Here is a 21,448-nt window from a genome sequence, read left to right on the forward strand (position 1 = left end):
TCACCAGCATTTATTATTGCCTGTCTTTTGGCTAAAAGCCATTTTAACTGGGGTGAGATGATACCTCATTGTAGGTTTTGTTTTTTGTTTTTTGTTTTGTTTGAGACAGTCTCACTCTCACCCAGGCTGGAGTACAGTGGTGTGATCTTGGCTCAGTATAACCCCTACCTCCCAGGTTCAAGCGATTCGCCTGCCTCAGCCTCCCAAGTAGCTGGGACCACAGGCACACACCACCATACCTGGCTAATATTTGTATTTTTAGTAGAGATGGGGTTCCGCCATGTTGGCCAGGCTGGTCTCAAACTCCTTACCTCAGATAATCCACCCGCCTTGCCCTCCCAAACTGCTGGGGTTACAGGTGTGAGCCACCGTGTCTGGTCATTCATTGCAGTTTTGATTTGCATTTCTCTGATGATCAATGATGTTGAACACCTTTTCATATGCCTGTTTGCCATTTGTATGTCTTCTTTTGAGAAATGTCTATTCAGATCTTTTGTCCCATTTTTTCATTGGATTATTAGATTTTTTTTTTTCCTATAGAGTTGTTTGACCTCCGTATATACTCTAGTTATTAATCCCTTGTCAGATGGGTAGTTTGCAGATATTTTGTCCCATTCTGTGGGTTGTCTCTTCACTTTGTTGATTGTTTCCTTTGCTGTGCAGAAGCTTTTTAACTTAATGTGATCCCATTTGTCCATTTTTGCTTTGGTTGCCAGTGCTTGTGGGGTATTGCTCAAGAAATTTTTGCCCAGACTGATGTCCTGGAGATTTTCCTCAATGTTTTCTTGTAGTAGTTTCATAGTTTGAGGTCTTAGATTTATGTCTTTAATCCATTTTGATTTGATTTTTGTATAGCAAGAGATAGGAGTCTAGATTCATTCTTTTGCATATGGATATCCAGGTTTCCCAGCACCATTTATTGAGGAGACTTCCTTTTCGCCAGTGTATGTTCTTGGCACCTTTTTCTAAAATGAGTTTGCTGTAGGTGTGTGGATTTGTTTCTGGGTTCTCTATTCTATTCCATTGGCCTATGTTGTCTGTTTTTATGCCAGTACCATGCTGTTTTGGTTACTGTAGCTCTGTAGTGTAATTTGAAGGCAGGTTATGTGATTCCTCCACTTTGTTCTTTTTGCTCAGGATAACTTTGGCTATTCTGGGCCTTTCATGATTCCATATAAATTTTAGGATAGTTTTTTCTAGTTCTGTGAAGAATGTCATTGGTATTTTGATAGGGATTGTATTGAATCTGTACATTTCTTTAGGCAGTATGGACATTTTAACAATATTGATTCTTCCAATCCACGAACATGGAATCTTTCCGTTTATTGGTGTCTCCTTTAAAATAACCGATTCTTAACTGCTATTCAAAATGTCACAGTTCCTGTCTTGTTTAATTTGTGCTAAATAATCTGCTGAAATTTAGCATATAAAGGAGGTGGTAGAGGGAGTACATTTACATATGATTGTGTCTCTTGAATTTCAGATGAGAGTCCGGAGTGTTGTCATGTGAAGCCTGCCATCCAGGAACCTCCAATAGTTATTAGTGATGATGACAATGACGATGACAACGGTAATGATTTGGAAGTTCCCGACGACAACAGTGATGATTCAGAAGCTCCCGACGACAACAGTGATGATTCGGAAGCTCCTGACGACAACAGTGATGATTCGGAAGCTCCCGACGACAACAGTGATGATTCGGAAGCTCCCGACGACGATAGTGATGATTCGGATGTTCCCGACGACAACAGTGATGATTCATCCGACGACAGCAGTGATGATTCATCCGACGACAACAGTGATGATTCGGATGTTCCCGACGACAAGAGTGATGATTCGGATGTTTCCGACGACAAGAGTGATGATTCGGATGTTCCCGACGACAGCAGTGATGATTCGGAAGCTCCCGACGACAGCAGTGATGATTCGGAAGCTTCCGACGACAGCAGTGATGATTCGGAAGCTTCCGACGACAGCAGTGATGATTCGGATGTTCCCGACGACAAGAGTGATGATTCGGATGTTCCCGATGACAATAGTGATGATTTGGAAGTTCCTGTGCCAGCAGAAGATTTGTGTAATGAAGGCCAAATTGCCTCAGATGAAGAAGAGCTGGATGAGGCTGCTGCTGCTGTCTCCCAGCATGATTCATCTGATGATGCTGGTGAGCAGGATCTTGGTGAGAATCTCAGCAAACCACCAAGTGATCCTGAGGCTAACCTTGAAGTTTCAGAGAGAAAGCTGCCAACTGAGGAAGAGCCTGCACCTGTGGTGGAACAATCAGGGAAAAGGAAGTCAAAAACCAAAACTATCATGGAGCCCCTAAAACAACAGAAGGCAAAAACCAAAACTATTGTGGAGCCACCGAGGAAAAGGCAGACAAAGACCAAAAATATAGTGGAGCCACCGAGGAAAAGGCAGACAAAGACCAAAAATATAGTGGAGCCACCAAGGAAAAGGCAGACAAAGACCAAAAATATAGTGGAGCCACCGAGGAAGAGGCAGACAAAGACCAAAAATATAGTGGAGCCACCAAGGAAAAGGCAGACAAAGACCAAAAATATAGTGGAGCCACTGAGGAAGAGGAAGGCGAAAACCAAAAATGTATCTGTGACACCTGGTAAGCCAGTCATGCCAAGTATGCCTGTCCCACTGAATGTGCCTTGCCTGCCAAATGTGCCTGTGTTATCCAGTCTGCCTGTCCTCCCTTCCAACACTGTGCCATTTCAGCAACTTCCCTGTGGCCCAAGGAGGCATCCATCCCAGTGCAAGGATGGTTCTGGGAACAGGGGAGGAATGCCCACATCTTTCTCATGCTCCTGTATCTTAGTATTTGCTGTTCACTAGCCTAGAGTGCTGTCTCCCTGAACCTTCTGTTCTGAGGATATCTTATTTTTCTTAGGAAATTATCTCTTCCTCTATGAAGCCGTGAGTCAGGGTGGCTCCTGTCTCCTGGGTTACCAAAGTTCTAGAGCCCATCTCTACCAAAGCACTAGTCACATTGTTAGAATACATTCCTGAGTCTGTCCCCTTCCCTACCCCGTCCCGGTAGACTGTGAGCCTCTTCGTGGGAGGACTCTTCCTCATCTTTTAGTCTCTCTCAGGATTTGGCCTGGTGCTTGGCACATGATAGAGGTTCAATAAATTTTTTAGATATATGAATGACACTGACTATTGATACATAAGCCTTTAGCTAGAGCAGCTGGCAGGATGGGTCCTAGGCCAAGGCAGAAAGATCTGCCTTGCCCTGCACACTGAGTAAAGGTGCTGCCTAGAATATGAGCCACTCATTGGAGCAGGTGTGTGAGCTGTACCATAGCACCCCTTCGACTGTGCACACTTCAGTTGCCCACACCACCTAGCTTCTAAGGGCACATTCCTGGACCCTCATAGTCCTTGGTGCCTCTGACAGAATCCTGCCCAGCTCATGCTGCTGGCAGCTCTGTGATTCACGTGGGTGAGATCGTTGAGAATGATGAAGGCAGCAGTATGCCACTTCAGACAGTTTTGTTTAGAGATGTTGCACTGGGCTTGGCTGTGAGGGCTCCTTTTGGGTTTACCTTTCTGTTGGTCTCATGATGGTACCAATTTTCGGGGTACAAGTAACCTATTATTTTTTCATCTGGTAAAGGACATAAGAAGCGTGGGCCTTCAAAGAAGAAACCCGGTGCAGCAAAAGTTGAAAAACGCAAGACTAGGTATGTACTGCTCGCGTACAGTTGAACAGGAATTTATTGCACAGCCGTCACACTGGGCAGTCCACTGGGCACTTGGGTGGGGGTGGTCTGCAAGGGGATGGAGTCTGGCTGGGATGGGACTGGGGGACAAGGTTTCTGTCCTTGAGTAGGAGGGCCCAAGCAAGGGAGAATACTACCCACTGGCTCCTTCCTCCCTTCTTTCCCCACTCTCTGAGGCTGGGCATGGGCTCTCCGCCAAGGTGCCTGCAGTTACCTGGGTGGAGGGGGCCTTTCTGCACCCACAGCAGCTCTGGCCTCTGAGATTGCCTATGTCCTTCAACTCAGATCAAAGAACAATGTGTAGCCAAACAAGACACTTTTCTTCAGGCTGGATACAGCCTCATGGCCACCAGTTTGCGCTAAACCAAGGCAAAGGCACTGGAAATGGTGAGAAGGCGAAAGCAACACATTAATCTGTTGGAATTGGAGGGAGAGTGGTCAAGATTGTCTTCCAGGTTTTTCTAGTGCTTTGGCTGAACCCAGTTACTCTTACTACTATGTATATCTGTATGAATTTTTAAGCTTAAATGTTAGGATGGAATGGATTGCTTATCATTCCTTTATTTTTATTAAGCTATATATAGTTGATACTGAAAAAACCACTGATCCTGTAGACCAAAGACGTGTTAATACTTAAGGCAAAAAATTAATATATGTTCTTATTTAGATTCCAGGAATTTCTTAGTTTTTCCCTTAAAAATTTGATACAGTAAGCATAATTTTCTTTGTTTTTACTTTCATTGAAGAGTAATGTATACTCACATCTGAATTGTCTTACAAGACAAAGAATGTATTTGAAGGACTATATGTTATTTTTTAACAAGTATTTGGGGACAATAAGTATATATTAAGGGAGGGGGAAAAGACTGATGTGTCAGGCATAGGGGCACCAGGTTACCCCGGACCTGAGCAGAAGGGCTGTCTGTTTCTGCACTGGCTTAGGCAGCCGGTAGCAGCTTGCCAAGTACTCTCTTAGCTGGATCCCCTTTCAGCAAGGTTTCTGCTCCAGACTCCTAACTACATATTTAAGCTGCTTTGCCTCCAGGGACGTGTGTCTTGGGTAACTCCCAGGTTACTTTGCTAGAGCGTGACAAAAGAAGGGAAAAGCTGTCCCTTGGTGTCATTGTCAGTCTGCATTATCCAAAGGAGGCTAGCCTGTTTGGACTCTTAACTGTTGTTTAGCACTTCCTGTGTCAGTCTGGAGGCTTCCTGTTACGCTTAGCATTGTTCCTGTGTAGGCTGCTTGCTGGTCATGGTGTCTGATGTACCCAGTTTGGGGTCTTGTCGGTTCCTCTGATGTGAAGGTGCTCAGCCTGCAGTAAAGAGCCACAGGCCTTGAGGTGAAAGTATGCTAAGCCACAAGGCCAACGTTCTGTAGGCACAAACACACAGGGGTCCGGGCTCTGCCAAAGTCTGCAGAGGGTTCAGGTTTGCATCTGCCACCTTAAATACTGATGTAAATTTGCTTTCAGACCTAAGTAACTGGAGGCAGAAATGTTTGAGTCCCCCATTTCAGGCTTGGGATGAAGAACCTTCTGTAACCTCTGTCTTGTCTGGTACTTCCCCCCTCTGCAGCCCAACTTCCTCACGTAGGGTTTAGTTTGTGACTTAAGGGTTAATAAGTGTTCTGGCAAATTCTTAGTCTTAGGAGTTCTATTAAGTCAGAAACTTGCTGCATTTGCTCCCATTTTGTCTTTCCAGCTCTTTGGGCTCATCTCTGGACTTAGTGGACTGTTCCAGCTAAAATAAAAATGCTTCTGTTTAAATGGTAGTTATTACAGTATGAGTCCTTTATGTGTTCAGCATTATTCTTTGTGCCATTTGAATTAGGCCTTGAAAGATGGGGCAGCGATTGTGGTTTAATCAAAAGACCATGAGATTTGGATCAGGAGATTCACTGTCTCTGTGACCTCTGGGCAAGTCACTTGACCCCTGAGCACAGTGGAGATTGTAAAAATAGTAACAGCTTCTTTGAAGGGCGGTTGTGAGGATTAAATATGACAATGCAAAAAGAAGTTCTTTGCAAATGATAAAGTGCTACACAGAAGGTTATTCTCAGTAGAGGTGGAGATGTAGTCCTTGTAAGCCATGGGAAAATAGATTGTACCAAGGCACAAATGCGGGAAATTGCAATTTGTGTCCAGGGAACATTTAAGTTGCCCACTTTGGCTAGAGTGTCAGTGGTAGCTGGGAATAGAGCTTTGGACAGGGTTGACCCTGGCCATGAATGTCAGGCCAGGCAGTCAGTGAAAAACCAGAGGGGGACATTAATTGGAGCATGGCCTGCAAAAATGAATCTGGAGGGGTGTGTGTGATTGGATGAGAAGAGAAAGAGCCTGGAGGTAAGGAACACTGGAGTGTTCTCATATCTAGGCATAAAGGGTAGGACAAGAACTTGAACTAGAGTAGGAACCAGGGGGATGGAAAGGAGGTGCTGGCTGGAAGAGAAAGTGTGAAGAAGATAGTCTGTCTCTGTGCCCAATAAAGAGAGAAAAGGAATTTTATTTTGTTTTATTTTTTGAGACAGAGTCTCGCACTGTCGCCGAGGCTGGAGTGCAGTGGCGCGATCTCGGCTCACTGCAAGCTCCGCCTCCTGGGTTCACACCATTCTCCTGCCTCAGCCTCCCGAGTAGCTGAGACTACAGGCACCCACCATCACGCCCAGCTAATTTTTTGTATTTTTAGTAGAGACGGGGTTTCACCGTGTTAGCCAGGATGGTCTCGATCTCCTGACCTCATGATCTGCCCGCCTCGGCCTCCCAAAGTGTTGAGATTAAGGCGTGAGCCACCGCACCCAGCCGAGAAGAGGAATTTTTAAATGTCTTTGAGGTTTTTCAGCCAATTGTAACACAAGTTTGATAATTGAACACACGTTTAGCTGGAGATACATTCATGTTAATCAGTTGGAAGTTTGCACTGGGCAATTGTAAATTCAGAACTAGGTCTCAGGAGAGAGCTCCAGAGTGCAGATACAGATGTGGGGATAAGTCTCGTTGAGGTTGAAACCATGGGCTTTACACCTCTGAGGGTTGCAAAGAGAGAAGAGAAAAGGCTACAAATGAAGGCTTGGGAAATGCCCTCATCTAAGGAGCTGGATGGAAGAGGGAGCAACATGTTTTCAGGGTCTCTTGACAAGACGCTTAGGTGTGCATTCCTTCTCTCTCTTTAGCTACATAAACCTCAGTTGAATTTATCTTTGCAGGACTCCTAAATGCAAAGTCCCTGGATGTTTCTTGCAAGACCTTGAAAAGTCAAAGAAATACTCTGGAAAAAATTTAAAGCGAAATAAGGATGAATTGGTTCAGAGAATCTACGACCTGTTTAACAGATCCGTCTGTGATAAAAAGGTAGGATCAATGAATGAGCACTGATTGAGCACCTGCTATACACCAGTACTCTTGGTGCTGTGAGGTGTGCTAACCATGTATACTTCCTGCCCTTGAGCAGAGGCAGTTGAGGTTGGGAGATGAGCCCTGGTACAGGTGAAAGCAATAGAGAATGTGTATGAGTTATAATGTATAGGACAGATGGCTGTTACCACAGGAGATCAGCAGAGGGAGAAATCACTAAGAGCCTCAACAGCCAGGAAGTAAGATTACCTGGAGGAAGTGAGACTCTGCTTCTTAAAGGATGGTAAGTGGCAAACAGGATGGGGGAGAGGGAGAGTTGAGGCTCGACAATCAGGAAGAGAGGATTCTTGTGGAAGGATAATGGAAAAGAGCTGTGTGACCTTGAACAAGTTACTTGACTTCAGTTTGCCTCAGTTTCTTCATCTGTAAAATGGGGACAACACGGTACGTATTACCCCATAGGATTATTGTTACCCTTACATAAGTTAATACACATACAGTGCCTAGAACAGGGCCTAGGACATAGTAAGCTCTTATTTTTTGATAGTGTAGGACTGGATACCGGAGGGCCTTGGGAATCAGGTTGGAGGAGGTGAAATTTACATCAGTAGGCACCACTGCACAGGGATGGGGTGCATCAGGGAGTGAATGAAATTAACCTGCTGAAAGAAATTAACCTGACACTAACCTGTGGGTATGGACTGGATTGGAGAAAATCTGGAGGCAGAGAGACCTATTGGTCATTAGATTTTTCAGACTTCATCATCTCTGGTGACAAGACTTTATGGAGGGAAGTTCTTACATATTCCTAAAGGTTCCCCAGCCTTTGATGCCCTTCTGGATGACAGTGGTGTCACATCAGATGGGTGGAAACTGAAGTGTTCTGAGTTGCCTTTTCAGTCCAGCCTCGCCCACCTCAGCAGGGTTGTCCTTCTCTCCTTGGCTGCCCTAAGGACAAGAGACCCAAGTCCTGCACTCACGTGTTCTATCAGTCTCCCTTGTGTCCTGATTGCCTGTTTGTTGTCTTTACCCAGATGTCAATGTGGCTTTTATTCTCCTCAGAATGTTTTGATTTGTGTGCTCTTTGAATAAATTTCTTCTCAAACTTGCTCTGAGCCAAGAACCTGGGGGAGAAGGTTCCTTTTCCTTTTTATTAGAGGGTAAAAAACTCTGGAGTTAATATTTTCTGGTCTGCTTAAAACTGCTTTCTGGGCCCGGCGTGGTGGCTCACTCCTGTAATCCCAGCACTTTGGGAGACCAAGGCAGGCGGATCACCTGAGGTCAGGAGTTCGAGACCAGCCTGACCAACATGGTGAAACCCTGTCTCTACTAAATAAGAAAAATTAGCTGGGTGTGGTGGCGCATGCCTGTAATCCCAGCTACTTGGGAGGCTGAGGCAGGAGAATCACTTGAACCTGGGAAGCAGAGGTTGCAGTGGGCTGAGTTTGCACCATTGCACTCCAGCCTGGGCAACAAGAGCTAAAACTCCGTCTCAAAAACAAAAAAACAAAAAAACCCAAAACAGCTTTCTGATTCCTTTCATTTGCGTTTCATTCTCAGCTGCCAGAGAAACTACGCATAGGCTGGAATAACAAGATGGTGAAAACTGCTGGCTTATGCAGCACTGGTGAGATATGGTACCCAAAGTGGCGGCGCTTTGCCAAGATCCAGATTGGCTTGAAAGTCTGCGACTCTGCAGGTGATGGCAGGAGTGTGGCAGCTTCACCACTACGCTCTTTCCTTCTGACACCGTGCCTGTGAAATTACTCCTAGCTGGTAGCCTGTGTCACAGCTCGAACTGTCATTCTTGGGTGGGCAGGCATGCTGTGTGTTGCTTAGAGGACATAGCTATTGGATGTCTCACCATCCCTGTGAATCAAACCTATCGATCTTTATACCAGGCGTGCCTTTCTCTCTGCATTTCCCCTTTGCCAGCAGTAGCATCTTCATTCTCTCAGGAGCTGAGGTTCAAGGTCCCCTCTTTCTAGCCAATCACCAAATCTTCCTTCAGAGTAGCTCACCATTCCTTCTCTATCTGTGCCTCCATCCAAGGACAGGCCCTCATCCCTGCTCTGTTTGGTCTCCCATATGCCACTACATTGCTTTCCTGCTGAGAAACCAGGGCTTTTCAAGGCCTAGAGCCTGGCTTTTGAGGCCATTGTAATCTGCTCCTGTTTGGCTTGGCCAATCTTGTCTCTCAGTATTCTACCACTAGCCCATGCCCCAGACAGGCTCTCTTCACACTGGCCTTCAAAACATACCACAGGCTGGGTGTGGTGGCACACATCTGTAGTCCCAGCTATTTGGGAGGCTGAGGTGAGAGGCTTGCTTGAGCCCAAGAGTTCGAGGCCGTAGTACACTATGATCGCACCTGTGAATAGCAGTTTCACTCCAGCCTGGGCAACATAGCGAGACTTAGTCTCTAAAATGTTTTTTAAAATGTGCCACATACTCATGTTTTGCCACACCCAGAATGGCCTTTCTAACTTTGCAAATTCAATCAATTAGTAAGAACCCCTGAGATCTCAATTTCACCATGGAGCTTCTCCTAACCAAATCCCACGGCCATAGCGATTGCTCCCCACCCTGTCCATCTCTGTTCCTGGAGGGCAGAAGCTAGATCTTGTCCTGATGTTTTTCTAGAAGTGCCTCATAAAAAAATGAGCATGTTGGAGCTGCTCTGAAAAGACCTGCTCACCGAAGGCTCTTTGCCATAAACAATATCGGGTTGAAGTAGGTTCACTATTCACTTTGAGAATCCTGGGAAGGTAACACTCGTGCTTGCCTGCATGTGCTTCTTTAAGATAGCCTTGTGTCTGGTGGCGCTGAAAGTCGAGGGGTTGTTGGGTAGCAGATAAGAAGAGGATTGGGGCCGGGTGTGGTGGCTCATGCCTGTAATCCCAGCACTTAGGGAGGCCGAGGTGGGTGGATCACCTGAGGTCAGGAGTTTGGGACCAGCCTGGCCAACATGGCAAAACCCCGTCTCTACTAAAAAAAAAAAAAAAAAAAAAAAAAAAAGAAAAATCAGCCAGGCATGGTGGTGCATGCCTGTAATCCCAGCTACTTGGGAGGCTGAGGCAGGAGAATCACTTGAAACCGGGAGGTGGAGGTTGCAGTGAGCTGAGATCATGCCATTACACTCCAGCCTGGGTGACAAAGCAAGACTATCTCAAAAAAGGAAAAAAAAAAAAAAAAAGAGGATTGGTTTTAGTGCTCACATTTCTTTTCATTCTTCTTTCAAGACCGAATCCGGGATACCTTGATCCATGAAATGTGCCATGCTGCCTCCTGGCTGATTGATGGTATCCATGATTCTCATGGTGACGCATGGAAGTATTATGCCAGGAAATCCAACAGGATACACCCGGAGCTGCCCAGGGTCACCCGTTGCCATAACTATAAGATTAACTACAAGGTCCATTATGAATGTACTGGATGCAAAATGAGGTAAGACTCTTCTCAGACTTTTCCCAGTTACGTTTTGCTGGGGCCTCCAAGTGGCTCTTCAGTGATTTTATAAGTAGATGGCTGTCTGAACTGAGGAGGAGAACCTCTCTCCTCCTTTCCACGTTCTCTTTCTCCTTTCTCTTCCGTAATTTGAGCCGGCCTGACCACTGCTGCCGCTTGGTGCCCGGGTCTCTGACAACCCAGAGAAAATTATTGCTTTGGGCCCAAGGCTAACATCTCAGAGCTGATGCTGAGGTGCAGTGACTGATTCTTTTGTTGTGTGTTGTTCCATTCCTTCCCAGGATTGGCCGCTACACCAAATCGTTGGACACCAGCCGCTTCATCTGTGCCAAATGCAAGGGGTCTCTGGTCATGGTGCCATTAACTCGGAAAGATGGGAGCCGTATTGTGCCCCACGTGTGACCATTTGCTGTGTATGTGCAGAAGTATTATAGAAAAATTATGCAGGAGATGGCTAGGATTAGCCTTGGGGATGTGATGAAAACACTTGGCAGGAATTACAAGGCAATGAAGAATTCTTAAGGTTATCTTAGAGTATATTAATGTGAGCTATATCCTTTACTGGTAAGAAGTTTTAGAAAAGTTTGTTTTGTGAAGTTAGGAATATTAGAATTTAGGTACTGTTAAGTAAGTAATGTTAGAATTTAAGATTCATGTTATTAACGATGATTGACCTTAAACAGGGACTCTATTGCTAACCATTCTGTGCCCTTGACAGGGTATTTCTGAAGCCCTTGGGATCTACCTTGGGTCTTACTTGAGTTCCATATTTTTCACATGTAGAACAAAATGCAAAAGAAAAGTGAGTTTTCAAGAGTGGCAGGTTGAGAGAGGAGAATGCTGGAAAGAGGACAAGTTTGAGAGGCAACACTTAAACACTATAGGGCTACTGTGGCATCTATGTAGACAGGAAAGACAAACGTGTTTCAGAAAATTCGTTGTTGATGGTATTGATTGAAACTATCTGAGCCATGTAATCAAAAAATAAAAGTTTTCTGCATCTTGCTTGTTAGCAAAGTCTGCTCATTGAATCCCTGCACCTAGAGCAGAACAGACCCTCTGGTCTTTTGTCCAAGACTCCGAACATCTGAAGCCCTCCAGGACTCGTCTAGAGGAGCGTGCCGCACTCCGTGTTTCTCTCTGGATTTCTGTGACTGCCCATAAGGACTTAGCAGCTTCCCTACTTCTTGGAGTGATTCAGGATGTGGATTGGGATCCACATTGTATTCGTTTCCTATGGTTGCCACAACAAATTACCACAAGCATAGTGGCTTAAAACAACACACATTTACAGTTCTGGAGGTCAGATAGTCCATCACCGGTGTCACTGGGCTAAAATCAGGGTGTTGACAGGGCTGTGTACCTTCCTGGAGGCTCTGGGGGAGAATCTGTTGCCTTGTATTTTCCTTTCTGTTTTTTTTGAGACAGAGTCTTGCTCTGTCACCCAGGCTGGAGTGCAGTGGCACGATCTTGGCTCACTGCAACCTCTGCCTCCTGCTTTCAAGTGATTCTGCCTCAGCCTCCCGAGTAGCTGGGATTACAGGCATGAACCACTGTGCTCAGCTAATTTTTGTGTTTTTATTAGAGACGGGGTTTAGCCATGCTGGCTAGGCTGGTCTCGAACTCCCGACCTCAAGCGGTCCGCCTGCCTCAGTCTCCCAAAGTGCTGGGATTTAAGGTGTGAGCCACCGCTCCCGGCGCCTCTTTCACTTTTAAAGTACTCTTGTGGTTACTTTGGGCCCACCTGGATAATCCAGGAGCCTCTTCTTCAAGTCAGCTGATTGGCAACCTCAATTCCCTTTTGCCATCTAAGGTAACATAGTCACAAGCTCTGGGGGTTAGCACGGGGACATCTTGGGCGCCACGTTTTCAGCCGGCCACAAGCATCTTGACTACCCTGATACTTTTTCTAGGCAGGGTGCGTTCTGTCATTTCCCTTCCTTTCTTCATTTTGTAAAAGCTTGGAGTGTCTAGAGGCCACAAAGCGGGATGGTGTGTTTATGTGGTGGGACGAGCTTCCCCAGGTAACTCTTCAGATTCTTCCTCCCCATTCCCACCTCCGGCCGTTTCTGCAGTTTCAGCAGGGGTGCAGCTGGCCTGTGAAACTGGATCCTAGCACATTGGTGACTTAATTAGGGGGCACTGACAGTGCAGTAGACCCACCTTGTCACCTTCTGTTTTAACTCAGCCCTGTCACTTGCCTTTCTGGGAAACCCCAGTTATTTCTTTCCCTCACTTCGGCCTCATTGATAGCCCTGGAAAAATGCTCCCCACAGCCCGCCTCCAGGTGGCTGTGTGCTAATGACTGTTGGCAAGTCATCTGGCCTTGCTTTTCTTCAAGCCCACAGCCATTTCCCTAGTAAGCGCTTGTATCACTCACCTGAAAAACCAGTAGGGCCTTCTGACTGGTCTCCAATACCATCACCTGATCCCAAATTACCTTTCAGTCTTACTTTCAGCCTTCCCACTGTTGCTACTGCCCTCCCTTATGCCTGGAAATACTACTTGCCCTTTAAGTCTTCAAGAAGCCTTCCCAAATGGCTCCAACCTTCAGTGCCCTGAGCTCTGGGTTCACTGTGCCACTTATGTGCCCCATGGCCCAGGCTGCTGGGTTTCGCTAGTTTCACACACATCTTGCCTCCTGTCCTGAGCTGCTGGAGTGCAGAGCTCTCGTGTTCATGTCTGATGGCCCCTTCCCCAATTATGCCAACCAGCTGCCTAACTGCTCACTCTGCACCCATGTACTTGGGTGTTTCCCTGTGAGTAGAACAGGAGTGCCCACGAGGGCAGAGACAAAGCTGCAGACATTGATGAAGGCAGAATGGGCTGGCACAGACCCAGGGCCAGGCAGGGAGAACCAGGAAGTGCCCCTGGAGCCCAGGTGGGCTGGGCTGACTGTAATGATGCACGAACATGCCCTGGTCCTGACGATCTTGTTTATTGAAAAGTTTTAAGCAGGATTTTAGACATAAAAATAAAAGAGCAAATATAGAGGTCTTGGGGACCATGGCCACAGTAACTGCTGAGCTGGAAGCCTAGGCTGTGGCTTCATGGGGCAGCACCCTCTACGCCATGCCTTGTACTCCCCGCACTTGGGGAAGGTGAAGTTTTAGTTTCCAAATGAGAAGGGCAGTGGGGCTCCAGGCAGCCACCTCGGGCGGCAGGATGGGGCTTGGCAGCTAAGGAGCAGCAATGGTGCAGTCCTCAGAGCTGGGAGGGTGGCTTCCCGGGAGACCTGGTGGTGCTGGGGCTGCCAGTGAGTCCCGGGAGCGAGGATACTGGGGAGAGCCAGAGCCGGCAGAGGGAGGGAGGAGCCTGGAATGCGGGGAAGTCAGACTGTGGGCGAAAGGGGAGCCCGGATTCCGGCCTCACAAGCCCGAGTAGGAGGCCTCTGAGGTCTCAGACCAGGATGAATCCCGGCGGGAAGACGATGGCTGCCTCTGGAGCCCTCTCTGATTGGGGCAGCCCAGGCGCAAGAGCAGCATCCACATCCGCTCCCGGAACTTGACCCCTACAAAGGCATAGAGCAGCGGGTTGAGGCAGCAGTGCATGTAGCCCAGGCCTGAGGTGACCGACTTGGCCACGTCTACCCTGCTTTCTCGGCCACAGTTGCGGGCCAAAGCGCCCAGGTCCATGAGGATGTCCACCAGCACCACCAGGTGATAGGGGGTCCAGCAGAGGGCAAAGGCCACCACGACCACCACCACCAGCCGCATGGCCCGCAGGCGCCGCTGGCCCCTGGAAACCAGCAGCACGGCCAGGATGTGGGCATAGCAGTAGGCCATGACCAGCAGGGGCAGCAGAAAGCCAGCCACCAGCTGCAGCACCCGCAGAGCCGTGCGGCCCACCTGTGGGAAGTTGTATTGGCAGTGGGTGGCGTTGAGGCGCTCGTCGTGGTGGGCCGACAGGAAGATGAAGTCTGGGAGGGCGAAAAGCAGGCAGAGCCCCCAAACAGCCAGGCAGGTGAGGGTCACGCGGGCCGGGGGCCCCCGGCGGTAGAGCTGGGTGGCATGAACTATGTTCAGGTAGCGGTCAAAGCTGATGCAGGCCAGCAGGAGGGCTCCTGCGTAGAAGTTGATGTTGAAGAGGGCACCTGCCACTTTGCAGAGGCCAGAGCCAAAGACCCACTGGACGGCAGCGTCCACTGCCCAGAGCGGGAGTGTCAGCACCAGCAGCGTGTCTGCTACAGCTAGGTGGAGCAGGAAGGTGTCGGTGCTGCTCAGGGCTGTCCGCCGGCTCAGCAGCACGGCTGCCACCGCGCCGTTGCCCAGCAGCCCCAGCAGAAAGAGGAGGCTGTAGAGGGCTGGCAGGAAGGCCCGGTCGAAGTTCAGGCTGAAGTCCTGTGGGCAGGGCGGGGAGGTACAGCACGAGTCACTCTCGTTTTCTCCATAGTCATAGGAAGAGCTGAAGTTCTCCAGGAGGGCGGCAACCTCGGCGTCATTTAGCACTTGGTGGTCACTCACCTGTGAGGGCGGGAACGGGGAGGAAGGGGCTGTGTAAAGGCCTGGCAGGAACTCTTTTGTGATTGAGTCTGATTTAGTCTGTGATTTACTCTGAGCAGCTCCTCCTATAACTGTCCCCGCCAGTCTTCCAGGGCCATACTTCCTCAACTCCATCCGCTCAGCCTGGGCTCTGGGATAGTGACTTCCCTTCTCAAAGGCTGCTTCTCTCGCATTCTTCTGCGTGATCCCATCGGCCCAGGGACCCCTGGGCAGGAAGAAGAGCGTCCCTCCAGTGCCCAGAGCCCTCTCTGCCCACTGTCCTCTCTCTCCCTGCTCTCCCTTCACGGCTTGCCTTGCGTCCTCAGTGCCCCACCCCCAACACATAGTTCAACCACCTTCCTCCCCAGCGCCTCTCCACAATCCCCTTTTCCAGTCACTAACCCTCCTCTTCCCTCCTTGGCCCTTGTCCGGGGACCCCAACTTCCTGCGCCCCCCCCCCCCACCGTGTGGCCTCTCTACAAGTCACCACGCCCCCCAAATGCATGCAGTCTGCCCAGTCCTTCCCCCTCCCTACACTGAGGCTTGCACGGCCATTTAGCTGCCCACAAGGGGATCCCCCACTTAGCTTGAGAAGGAATCTTCTTTATCCCCTCACCCCCAGCACTATGGACCTGCAGGTCTCCCCAGTACCAATTTAGTCCAGCACGCCAAGAGTCAAAGTTCCAAGTCTCCTGAAGGGAGCCTTCGAGTCTACTTGCCCCCCGCCCCCCCATTTTGCAGACGAGACACCAAAGCCAGAGAGGAGAGGAGAGGCACCCAGGGTCAGTGGCCAAGCTGGGTTCCCAATTCCCCAGTGCTGTTTCTGCCACAACCCATGCGGCCTCCAGCTACTCACCCAACCCTGTGGTGACCCTGGGCTGTGGGCCAGCCCTGGCATTCCCCTGGTGCCCCGGGTTTTCCCCTTCGAATTCTGTCCTGGCCTGGCTGGGCAGCAGCACTTACCTCAAGGACCATGGCTGGGCTGGTGCTCTGGCTGCTGGGTGGTGTGCTGCCTGCCCCTCTGCTTTGGTGCTTGTGGTTGGAAACCTGCAGTCACAGAGGAAGTGGGAGTTTCAGGCAGTTCTCAGCAGCAGCCTCTTCCAGGGAGTTACCTCTACCAGACCTCCCTAAACCTTAGGCCACAGAGTTTCCGTGACTGGGTGAAACCTCTCTGGAGGAGCTGGCTACAAGCTTGGGACCAGAAAAGCTGGGCAGAGGATGACTGGCTGGGGGTAGGTCCTTTGAGAAGAGAGGTCTGAAGAGGAAGCAATGCAGCTTAGAAGTGAAGGGCAACCCTGCTGCCTGCACTGGTAGGGTCGGTGCTCCATAGATTGGAACTCATCTGTCCTGGCCTTGAGTTGATCTTTGCATGATTGTAAAGGCTGGGTAGAGAAATAAGTCTGCAGAGGAGATCCACCTTCTTAAAAATTTCAGCCAGGTGCAGTGGCTCATTCCTGTAATCCCAGCTACTGGGGAGGCTGAGGCAAGGGGATCACTTAAGGCCAAGAGTTTGAGACCAGCCTGGGCAGCATAGCGAGGCTCCATCTCTACCAAAAATAAAAAAAGCCAGCCGGGCATGGTGGCATGTGCCTGTAGTCCTAACTACTTGGAAGCCTGAGACAGGAGGATTGCTTGAGCCCGGGAGTTCAAGTCTGCCTTGAGATATAATTGTACCACTGCACTCCAGCCTGGTGACAGAGTGAGACCCTGTCTCTTAAAAAGGGAATTAAAATATTTTTTAAAAAGCCGTTACACTAAATCTAGCTTTTTACCACCACCTCTCCCTGCTAATCAGTGGGGAAAAAGAAAGGGAACTACCAGTAATGAACTTGCTATGTGATAGACATTGCTTTAGGTGCTTTCTCCGACACTGCCTTATTTCAACCACACAACTCACTTGTGAAGTGCGGGGTTATCTGCATGGATGATTCAGAAAGGGGACAGGCCTTCCCCAGACATGGCAATTAAAGGTGGGCGTGAGGATTGATCCCACGGCTGTCTGATTCTCCTTTTCCTACTCATGAACACTGTCTTCAGTTTCTTTTAAGTGAATAAGCTATGATATATTCATGCAGTTAAAAACAAATGAACTAAAGCTACACATTTGAACATGGATGCATCTAGAAAAGCCAACGATCACATGGTAGAAGAAGCAAGTTACAGAATGGCATGTATAGTTTGATGCCACTTACATAAACTCTAAAAACCACCACAAAATCAATACCATGTTGTTTTGGATAACACTGTTGGTTCTCGAGGTTTAAAACAGGGACAGGAGATACCACAAATTCATAAAAGCAGTTGCTTCTCGGGCAAGAAGGAGGATGGGGTTGGGGAGGAGGCCATAGGAACCTCTTGATCTTAAGGAAAAGCTGTAAGGCAGCCTTGGTACAGCACATCAGTCACTTTATGGCAGAGAATGGTGAACAATTCCTCTCCCCACCTGCCCTCAGCTCTCCCCTTTGCCCTCTTCTCCCCTCCCTGTCGCCCTCTTCTCATTACCAGTGGGCAAGGCTGCCCGTAATTTGCTTCTCCCAAGCAGTTTCCTCTTTCTCTCTCTCCCCTAGTTGGAAAGCAGGGGTGGAGGGAGAGAGAGAAAGAAGAGAGAAGAGAGAAGAGAGAGAGAGAGAGAAAAGCAAGTGCTAGCCCATGGTCTTGGGGCCAGTTTTCAGCCAGACTGCCCCACCAAAGCCTCCAGGCTAGGGCCTGGAATTAAATTTACACCCACATGAGGCATACTTGCAAGGCATCAAGGCCCTTCCCCTCCTGTGGACAGATGTGACTCTCCTTGCTCTAAACAGCTTGTCACCTGCAGGGTTCAGGCCAGAGGGAACTGAGGGCCTGGCAGAGGTCAGGAGCAGTGCCAGTGGAGGGAGCAGGAAGGATTCCAGAAACCAGGCCAGTTAGGATGAGCAGGACTTGGCCAGTAGCTACCTATGGGGGTGGAAAAGGGATGGGAGCTGGGACCACAGTCTCCCAGTGCTGACCTGTGAAGAGGTTTGAGTTCCATGGGCTTCTGCAAATGAGAAAATTGACCATGGAAAGCCACATTTGTTCCATTTAAAGGTCTGTCTTATATTCAGCAATCATGTTATTTGTCCCCTTTTTTTGGTATCAAAAGGGCCTTTTCTTTATGAAATGATGGGGAAAATAGATGGTAGTTTTGGAAATATCTTGTGATGGCAGAAGTTGACAACCCAATGTGGGTCCTCTGAATCAGCAGTCCCCAGCCTTTTTGGCACCAGGGACCGGTTTCGTGGAAGACAATTTTTCCACGGACTGGAGTGGGGATGGTTTCGGGATGAAACTGTTCCACCTCAGATCATCGGGCATTAGATTCTCATAAACAATGCACAACCTAGATCCCTCCCACGTGCAGTTCACAACAGGATTTGTGCTCTGCTGATCTGACAGGAGACAGAGCTCAGGCAGTAATGCTCCCTCTCCCTGCAGCTTACCTCCTGCTGTCCAGCCTGGTTCCTAACAGGCCACAGACCGGTATACTGGTCCACCACCCATGGGCTGGGGAGCCCTGCTCTAAATAGATGTTGAAATGTTACTGGTCCATGTGAAAGATAAAAGTCCAGGCCGGGCACGGTGGCTCATGCCTGTAATCCCAGCACTTTGGGAGGCCAAGGCGGGTGGATCACCCGAGGTCGGGAGTTTGAGACCAGCCTGACCAACATGGAGAAACCCTGTCTCTACTAAAAATACAAAAATTAGCCGGGTGTGTTGGCGCATGCCCATAATCCTAGCTACTCGGGAGGCTGAGACAGGAGAATTGCTTGAACCCAGGAGGCGGAGGTTGTGGTAAGCCAAGATCATGCCACTGCACTCCAGCCTGGGCAACAAGAGTGAAACTCCGTCTCAAAAAACAAAACAAAACAAGACAAAAAATTAGCCAGGCTGGCACATGCCTGTAGTCCCAGCTACTCAGGAGGCTGAGGCAGGAGAATTGCTTGAACTCAGGAGGTGGAGGTTGCAGTGAGCTGAGATCGTGCTACTGTACTCCAGCCTGGGTGACAGAGTGAGACTCCATCTCAAAAAAAAAAAAAAAAAAAAAAAGACAAGAAAGAAAAAAAAAGAAAAAAAGGTAACCCTGGTGTCCTCCCTGGTGTCCTTCCAGTCTCCTCACTTGTTTGTATCATGTCCTTCCCAGGTTGCTGGGAAGGACACATGAGAGAAAGGCAGGGCAAGAGCTTTGGAAAGGAGCAGAGAGCTTTCCTTTCTGAGCTCGGACACCCTGATAATCAGGGCCGTTCCCTGATATCAGGGCCGTGTCCTGATAGCCCAAGCTGGGCTATGGGGCTGAGCTGTTCCCAGTGAGGCCATGATGTTGTGGGAAGAATGCTAAACTTGTCTGAGTTCCAGCCCTGACTCCACCCTGTTCGAGCTGTGTGACTTTGGACAAATTACATAGCTGAGTCGAGCCAGTTTCCTCAGCAGGGTTGTTAAAAAGATGAACTGGAATAACCAAGGCTGTAGGCTTCTAGCACAGGGCCCATAGCTTAGTAGGAGTACAATCGAGAATGTTGAGTGAGAGAGATGTTGGCTACAAACCCGGAGCAACCAGGAGCCTTTCATATCAAGGGAGCCAGTGATAGAGGGTGGCACTTGTGGGGCGTACAGGTGTGGGCTTGGCCGGAGGGCTGGTTTTCCAGAGAGGCCACCCTCTGCCTTAACTGGGGGTGGAGGGGGACGGTGAGTTTGCCAGTCCTAGGCGAATCCTCTGGCTGCCCAGCTGTGTAATCTCAGGCAAATTATTTAATCTCTGTACCTTGGTTTCCTCATCTGAAAAATGGGTCTAAGGATAGTATACATTTGATAGGGTTGCTCTGGAGACTGCAAATGATATGTGTAGAAAGTGTCTGGGGCAGGGTAGGTGCCTAGTGAGCAGCAGTCTCCTCCCGCTCTAGGAACTTTCCAAACTGACCCCTCCTAACCTCGCAATTGCAAGTCTGTGGTGGGCTTCTGCCGTCGTGCACAGCTGAGATGTCTTAGAAGGTTGCTGTGTTACGGGGCTGAGCCAAACCCTTGACCAGCTGTCTAATTTGGTTCTTTCTGGTCCCAAACAGCTCCCAGACCAGGACAGAATCAGGCCCAGCTTAGGGGACAGCTGCCTGGCCAAGGGCCTGCAATCAGAGTTCTGGCCAGTGAGCCTCCTGCCTCCGCCCTCCCGAGCAGCTGGCGGGGAAGCCTGAGGAGGAAGTTAGTCAGAGTGAAGCTGCTCCGGGCCCCACCTGTGGTCAAGGTGTGAAATGTGCACCTGGCTCTTCTCTGCCACCCCTCCCCCTGTTTTTTTCTTTTTTTCACACCTCTGGGCTGTGGTTTGAGGAGATGGGAGGCTCAAAGGTTGAGGCCTGGGCCCAGTGCCTCACAGGAAGGAGGGCCCCTACTGCTGTCTGCCAGGCCGGCCAGCCCGGGAAAAGGGCCATTTCCTCCTCCTCTCTGTCAGAGTCGGCTGCTTCACAACCTCTCTCGCAGCTCCTCCAAATGCCTCTTGGAGCACTACTCCAAAAGCTACTGGACTTGGCCGCCAGCCCCAGGCTGTTAGGGGAGCAGGCTCAGCCAGGCCTGAGGTTCCCGTGTGGCCCAGGCTGGGGCTGAGACTATCTTACGTGAAATCAAGAAAAGTCCAAGCCCTGGGCAGGGGTGTGTATCTGCTCCAGACAGTGCCGGGACCCTGGGCTTCCTTCTCCTGGTCCTGAATTTCCCTTGAAAGAGAGCTGAAGTCACAGGGAGACCTGGGGCCTGGGGACTGCCTCTTCCTCTGCCCATGTCCTGCAGCTCTGAGCCCTCCTGGGAGGCAAGTCCATTTTAAGTGCTGGGGGCCGTGGGCTGGGGCCTTGGGAGCCCAGGAGGTGCGACAGACAGCCCCAGCCCATGAGGGTGAGTTCCCAGACCTGTGGGGACACTGCTTTTTTGGGGAATGGAGAAGGCCTCACAGGGGAGATGAAGTTTGAGCTGGGTCTTGGAGGACGTTGCTGCTGTTTGTCACATGGCAAAGGGAGACGAGGCTGTTCTCAGGCTGGGGGAACACCAGGTGCCAAGACAAGGAAGTAAGGAAGAGCTCCTCACACCAGGGGCGGTCAGACTGGTTAGAGCGGAACGTTCTTGTGACGGCAGGAGGGTAGAGGGGGCTGGAAAGCAGTTCAGGACCCAAGCCCCACCACTAAGCACAATGACCTTCCTGTCATCCTGTCTCTGGCAGTTCCCTGGGAACTATTAAATAAAAGGACTTCCATTCTGCAAGGCTGTACTTTCATACATGCGATCTCCTTTAAACCGTTCAGCCACCCAGTGAGGGAGAGGCTACTGCGCCCATTTTGCAGAATGGAGGTTCAGAGAGGTGAAGTGATCTGTCCAAGCCTAGTCAGCCAGGAGGGCTGTGTCACACTGCCAGCCCTCCAAA

The 21,448-nt window shown here is 49.4% G+C and overlaps 2 protein-coding genes across 3 annotated transcripts in view; one reads left to right on the forward strand and one right to left on the reverse strand.

The window, feature by feature from the left end:
• GCNA (germ cell nuclear acidic peptidase) overlaps positions 1 to 11,567 on the forward strand; it is a 35,393-nt gene extending 23,826 nt beyond the window's left edge. For both annotated transcript variants that reach the window (NM_001271674.1, XM_024352966.3), the window contains 6 exon segments: positions 1,484 to 2,620; positions 3,632 to 3,698; positions 6,940 to 7,084; positions 8,648 to 8,786; positions 10,330 to 10,534; positions 10,837 to 11,567. In NM_001271674.1, the coding sequence (NP_001258603.1) occupies positions 1,484 to 2,620; positions 3,632 to 3,698; positions 6,940 to 7,084; positions 8,648 to 8,786; positions 10,330 to 10,534; positions 10,837 to 10,957 (1,814 nt within the window). In that variant the 3' untranslated portion in view covers positions 10,958 to 11,567.
• A 1,910-nt stretch (positions 11,568 to 13,477) lies between these two features.
• On the reverse strand, positions 13,478 to 16,861 carry CXCR3 (C-X-C motif chemokine receptor 3). The gene is made up of 2 exons (XM_016944174.3): positions 16,000 to 16,861; positions 13,478 to 15,018 (listed from the first exon to the last, which is right to left on the reverse strand). Exons 1-2 carry the CDS (start codon positions 16,009 to 16,011, stop codon positions 13,924 to 13,926), a joined length of 1,107 nt encoding a protein of 368 aa, XP_016799663.2. The 5' UTR covers positions 16,012 to 16,861; the 3' UTR covers positions 13,478 to 13,923.
• Between the last annotated feature and the right edge of the window lie 4,587 nt (positions 16,862 to 21,448).

The sequence above is a fragment of the Pan troglodytes genome, chromosome X, assembly GCF_028858775.2.
Source record: "Pan troglodytes isolate AG18354 chromosome X, NHGRI_mPanTro3-v2.0_pri, whole genome shotgun sequence".
Taxonomy (NCBI): domain Eukaryota; kingdom Metazoa; phylum Chordata; class Mammalia; order Primates; family Hominidae; genus Pan; species Pan troglodytes.